Source organism: Vigna radiata, chromosome 4 (assembly GCF_000741045.1).
Source record: "Vigna radiata var. radiata cultivar VC1973A chromosome 4, Vradiata_ver6, whole genome shotgun sequence".
Taxonomy (NCBI): domain Eukaryota; kingdom Viridiplantae; phylum Streptophyta; class Magnoliopsida; order Fabales; family Fabaceae; genus Vigna; species Vigna radiata.
In genome coordinates, this window is record NC_028354.1 from 8,659,371 (window position 1) to 8,666,058 (window position 6,688).

General features: G+C 34.1%; 1 protein-coding gene across 1 annotated transcript; it reads right to left on the bottom strand.

The window, feature by feature from the left end:
• Positions 1-241: 241 nt before the first annotated feature.
• On the bottom strand, positions 242-6,049 carry LOC106758832. Its single transcript, XM_014641825.2, has 2 exons — positions 5,247-6,049; positions 242-954 (listed from the first exon to the last, which is right to left on the bottom strand). The coding sequence occupies exons 1-2, from the start codon at positions 5,530-5,532 to the stop codon at positions 584-586; spliced, it is 657 nt and encodes a 218-aa protein (XP_014497311.1). The 5' UTR covers positions 5,533-6,049; the 3' UTR covers positions 242-583.
• Between the last annotated feature and the right edge of the window lie 639 nt (positions 6,050-6,688).

Here is a 6,688-nt window from a genome sequence, read left to right on the forward strand (position 1 = left end):
ATATATATATATATATATATATATATATGACTCAAACATATCAGTCTGAAATAGTATTTTAAATTCTAAATCTTAAATCTTAAAATCTAAATTTTAAACTCTAAACTTAACTAGATTCTATTCTTATGTATTTGTATGCAGAATTACTTAGCTAACAAATGCATTTTACGAATTTCTTACCTCAGAAGCAACGAAAGCAGGTTGCAGAAACTACGATATCAGTCCTAACACTTGTGTTTATGCATAAAATGGTACAACAAGATGAACTTGAAGGCACAATTATAATGTTGAAATTCAACAAACCGTTTGTAATCTTGATAACTATTTGTGCCACCAAAAATACTTCAGCTGAAATATATGCATCCAAACAATTAAAGGAAGAGGTAACTAAATCGAGAACAAACTAAAAAGAACTGCAAAACTTATAAACTTAGCACAGAGCTCTTTTGGTCAATGTTGCATTTTCAAAAAGGAACAAAAGATATATATTTTTTTTCAAAATAAAGATTTTGCAACCTAACTAGGGATGGCCCTGATGAAATCTCACCCCAAAATTTGTTCATCAATGCATCTTAGCCATTCCTCAACTCTTGTGTCCCAGTGTTTGAGCCTGCAGATTTTGATTTTCTTCTAAGAGTCTGTCATATTCAAGTAGTAGATCTGCAGCTTGCTTTTGGAGGGAAGCAACATGTGCTTCAGCAGTCTCAACTTTCTTGTCCTTCTCTTCAGATTCCAATTTTATCTTTTTCAAACTTTCGACCACCCGTGAAAGTTCTTCCTTAAGCTGTTGAATCTCCTTGGAAGTTTTCTCATCCTTTTCTTTAAGTTGCACAGTTTCCTTTTTAAGGTTTTCTAATTCTTGGTTTGAAGTTCTTGCATTACTCCTTAAATTAACAAGTTTTTGAAGATAATGGTGGATTCGATCAATAAGAAATCCAAGGAATAATGTAAAACCTGCAAGACCAAAATAATTCATTTAAGACAAGGTAAAATCTAGTTTAAGATGTATGCTAATGTTTGTGTCAATGTTTCAGTCCCATTTTCTGCTTTTACAAATAACAGCAAAAAATGTCACTTTATTTCCTGTTGAGATTTGCTTAACTATTAATGAAACCAAAAACATTTCCTTAAACTAAACTGATCCTAAAACAGACAAGAAAATTGATTAACAGTGTCCTCACAGCATTCAAAACAAAGAAGGTCTAGAACAAAAGAGAAGATTGGATAGGCATCGATCTTCTTGTGCACTTGGACTAAACTTGCTGAATAAAACACATACAACAGCACATCTCTACCAAAATTTAATTAAATAAAACATCACTGCAGCAGATGCTATACTTCCAATACTTCAAACTCTACAACACAAGACTGAAAAAAACACCTAATCAAAGTTATGAAATTTCTACAAACAACTCTAACTAAAAGCACAGTACAAAGGCCAATAAATAATAAGCCATGCAATAGTATTTGTAATCATACCCCCAGCAAACCAACCCTAAGAAGCATTTATTGAAATTCATTACATCTTCCTAATAATGTTTTGAACTGCATAGATATTTCTTCAACCAGATTATCGTGAAACATGAAATAATACCATTAAACGATGTTTCATATTATCATTCAAAGTCCATATCAGCTTATTCAACTCTACACTCTGATTACTGCGTTGTTCTCAACACTGCCATCAGGGTAGTCAAAATCATGATCACAAGTACGGTAGCCCAATTTTATGATTTTGTACAGGCTGAGCAATCACAATTCCAAGTTGCAGCTCAAATTTTGGTGAGAAATCTGGGATCAAAGGATGAATATTTCTTTTGCTGGACTGATGAAAATAATACATCTTGAAAAGTTGCATAACACCTAGGATAAGCAAGAAAGTGGATGATAGTAGTTATATAGTGGACTCTAAGTCCATGGTGTTTCTTATCCCAAGTCTCTTTGACCTTGTTTTTGGCTTTTTCTTATACTCTTTTAGTACAATATTGTAAGGTGTAGTTAAATTCTTGCTCTGGAGAATGTGGGAGTACTTGGAGTCAAAGGGTTTGAGTATTGTGCATGTATTGTACAAATTTTCACAGGATGGTATTCTTTGGTTGTTATTAGACAACGGTTATGGTTTTTCTCCGGTTTTGGAGTTTCCACATTATATTCTTATGTTCCTTGTGTTGATCTTATTTCTATGTTAATAGGTGATTCTCAGGGGCAAAGATGATAATGTTCTTCATTGATGATTTGTTTTTTCCTAACAAGTGGTATCAAAACTTATAGTTTGGTAGGATTTTTCTTAGTATGCTTTGTGGTTGCAGCTTAGTCTGATCTTCTACATCAAAAAAGATGAATTCCTTGTTGGTGGAGAATCATCCTTGTTTCCTAGGTTACAATGAGAAATTTGATGAAAGGATGACTGTTAGTGTTGTGTAGGCATGGTGAATCTGCAGTTGGGTTTGTGGAGGTCCAACGAGATGTGAGCATGAATCTACAAAGCTTTTTGTAGTGGAGCTTCAATGACTCATGCAATGTCCATTAAAGGCTAACGGTAAGGCGATGAGGACTGGTGTGCTTTCGACGAGGTGCAGGAAAGTCTAGTGCTACTTCGATGGGTCAGTGTTTTTGACGAGCTGCATGGAGGACCAATGATGTCTGTGAGTGTTAGGATGAGTCTTTGCCAGTAGTTATTTTACACGAGCATTGGCTAATATTTATTCAAGGTGTGTGGGTATTATACACAGGCATTGGTTAGCAATGATGTAGGGTGTAGGATAATTTTATATGCGCATTGGCTAATATTGATGCAAGGTGTGTTGTGATTATACACAAGTACTGATTAGCTTTGATGTAGGGTGTATGGAAATTCTTGGGGTGGTTTAATTCGAAGTGAGTATACTTTATATCTAGAGTATGATTGCTAATATAGGCAATGAAGATGTGTTTATTTTAATCTAGGAGGAGATTGTTGTACTGATGAAAATAATACATCTTGGAAAATCACACATCACTTAGGATAAGTAAGGAAGTGAGTGGTAGTAGTTATATAACGGACTCTAAATCCATAGTGTTTCTTACCCAAAGACTAAGACACTTGGCTTTTTCTTATTCTCTTGTAGTAGAGTGTTATGATGTGTAGTTAAATCCTTGCTCTGGAGGGCGTGAGTGTACTTAGGCTCAAAGGGTTTGAGTGTGTTGCTATGTGTTGTAGAAATTTTCACATAGTGGTATTCTCTGGTTGTCATTAGACAATAATCATTGTTTTTCTTCCGTGTTCCTTGTGTTGCTCTTATTTTTATGTTAGTAGGGTGATTTTCAGGGGTAGAGATGGTAATATTCTTCATTGATGATGTGTTTTTCCCAACATCTTGTAACAATACCATTGTATTTGCAATAGTCACTCTTAGGGATATTACCTATCCAGATGGATGATATTCTTGATTGATTCTCAAATAGATTTCTTTTGGTATAGATAGGCATTCCCGTGGATAGATAAAGATAGGAATCCCTCTATATCTTGCTTTATTCATTTCCATTTTTTCTTGATTCTGAATTTTTGAATGACTACCTTTTGTGCACATGGAGATGAACAAACCAGTTCAGAATTGGAAGCACACCGAACCCTGGCATCATGAGTTGTCATTTTATTGGAAATTGGCCATCCCAGATAAAAGTTAGTAGCCATCTCAAAGCCTCTCCCTCATTACCATCAACACCAAGTCCTTATTGGTTTGAAGAAGCTGATAAAGTTGGTCCACGTTAAAGTATCATTCTCTTGCCCAAGTCCCACCCTGAGTATCAAGGGTAGATTTCACAATACTCTTTTGATCTTTCTACCATTTCTCAAATCTTGCTGCCCTTATAACAGGCCCAAACATGTGGGCCAACCAAGTCCACTACATGTTCAGGTCAGGCCAATAATGAATTTTCTTTTACGATGGATCAAAAAAATTGACCTGGCCTCTTCACTCTGAATGGTTTCCTTTGCTCTTTACAAGTCAACAAGATTGATGGGTTAGTGTACGTCCCATATTGTTTTTGAGCATGGGTGAAGTAACTTCTCTACAAACACTTCTAGGAGAGAAAAATAAGAAAAAAATGAAATAAACTTTTTCATAAGCTAAAATTAGTTCATGCACAAGTTAAAATAAGAAATTAGAAAAGTAGTATGAGAGCCCTTCTACAATTAGTTTTTGCAAAAACTAATTTCATTTTCTTTTCTCTTACAAGTGTTTATGGAGAAGTTTGTCGAAACATACCCTTTGTGTTAAGGAACTACCACTTACAGAAGATCAATCCACCCCATTGTCATTGCTTTTAAGAGTAAGCTATCATATACTAATGTTATATTAGAACAATATTAATAAGTTTGTGATATTAATATTCAGTATTCCTCTGCATCACAAAGTTACCATGGGTGAAAGATCAACAACAAAGGAGTTAAAGAAAATGTCTAAAACTCAGGATTCATGCTTATACAAACATATAAGTTATAACTATGATGTTTGTTAAAAAAGGATATATTAATCAGAATCATCTAGAAATCAATCACAAAGAAGGCAGACTAAAGAATATAGACTAAAGAATATGAACTATTACTGCTATCCATGCATAATACAGAGTTTAGGAAATGAAAAATGTAATCTTCATTGAATAATGAAGAACACTATTTGACTTACAATGGGAATTCAAATTCCCAAGACAATCCTCTTCTAACCCCCGCGCTCCACAAAACTCAATTTATATTTTCTTATTGCAATTCCATACTCCTGTAACCAAAACTCTAAGTAAATTCAGAAAGATCACGAATCATAACAAAGTTGGGTAGTGAGACAAAAGGATCTGTTTAGTTGTAAATTTTGAAATAGCAACTTAATAACGAACATTATTCCTTCTCAGTTTCTTTTGAAATTGAAGAGGTTATGGATATATATATATATATATATATATATATATATATATATATATATATATATATATATATATTCTAGAGCAAGTTCAATAACAGAGCAACAAACATATAATTTTCAGAGGCTTCAATCAAACATTGATATAGAGATATTAATAAATTCGACCATTTATTCGTGAACCTGACATTGTTTAGAGAAGATACCACCAACCTCAAAACAATGTGCAGAAGAATGTTCTTCTACTACATATAAGCACGTTCTTTTAGTTTAGAACAGACAAAAAATGGTAAGCAGAATAATGCATCAACAAGGATGCAAATAACCCAGATGAAAGGAACATGAACGCACCCATGAGGGAAGCCTCCAGCAAGTGAGTTCTCCACAGAACTTGATCCATGGGCGACATCGTTCCAAGTTTAGCACCTTTGTTCTGGATCTTTACAATGCTCATGAGACTTGAAAGGAGAATCACAGACATGGTACCTGCAATAGTCTTTACTGTAGCTGGACCCTTACCCATCTTCAATTGATCCAGGCTCTTTATAACAAGATCTCTCAAAGGTCCTATCTTCACCAACAAAAGAAATGCCAGAACACCCTCAGCAAAAATCACCAAGAACAAAAGCTGAATCATCCTTTGCTCCCTCAACTAAAACAAATGCTCCCCACTTCACTACAATTGCAAAAATCCTTACTTTTTGCCAAATAGGGTGATATCGCTTATGGTTTGAAAATTAAAATCCACCCCACAAGCAAACTCATGCTCCAATACGAAAAGAACACAAGGGTACCCTTGAACTGAATTGAAGGAAAGACCCTCCTCAAGTCAGACTCACACAGACCCTTTTATCCCTTTTATGAGACTGAGGCATCCACACAATGACCCACATGAATGTGCAAACGAAATACGGATATCCAGCATCAAAACTTGAGTCTTTGCAAAGGAGATGTCTTTAAACCCTTTAGAGAGAGAGAGACTTGTTCGAGTAGAGGGTTTGATCCGAGTATGCGAAGGTTCCAAAAATGTGTTTGGTACATTGAGAAAGGAGTTAAAGGGGAAAAAAAGAAGCAGAATCGAGTCAAGCATTTGAACAGCACCGCGCCCCGTGCGAATGCGAAGTCCTGTGTTCGTGACATGTCAATTTTTTCTTTCGGTAAAATGAAGAAAAAAATTACTTAATTTTTCAAGATTTCTACATTTTCGAACTGGTAGTCTGCGACTACTTATTCGGTAGAGAGACATTAATAAAGCATCAGTTCAGATATATTATTCTTCCTTTTACTACATACTCTGTAAATGGTGGTAATTGAAACAGAATGAGATAAATGAGATGGAAAAGGGAATTCTATCAATTTAGTTGAATCTGAAAATATAATATAGTTTAAAAAGGCATAAAGTATATTAGTGAATTGAAAAATTAAATTATAATATATTTATAAGATAACATGTGTATTTTTATTGAGATTAAATATAGGTTAAATTCCTTTGAAAATTCCTATGTGAGTTTTTAGTTAGATTTTTGTCTTATTGGTTTTGCCAATTTAATTATTTATAATAAAAAATTGACTCAATTGGTCTCTACTGTTAAATTGGTTTAACGGGATTAAGTTTTTTATGAAATGTGATGTTGACGTAGGCAGTTTTTTTAACGCGACATTCACGTATCTTTATATGTGACATTTTATAAAATAAACATTTTAAAAATTGGGTTTTCTGAAATGGGAATTCGGATTCATTGAAATTTTAATTGAGATTAAAATTGGGAAGAGAAATCTAAAGTAGAGTGTAT

Bases quoted from the DNA above. Each gene is read 5' to 3' on its own strand.
- LOC106758832 (XM_014641825.2), bottom strand. From the start codon at position 5,532: ATGATTCAGCTTTTGTTCTTGGTGATTTTTGCTGAGGGTGTTCTGGCA. The intron at 955-5,246 runs GTGCGTTCATGT...TTGGTCTTGCAG, and splicing joins GCTGGAGGCTTCCCTCATGG to GTTTTACATTATTCCTTGGA.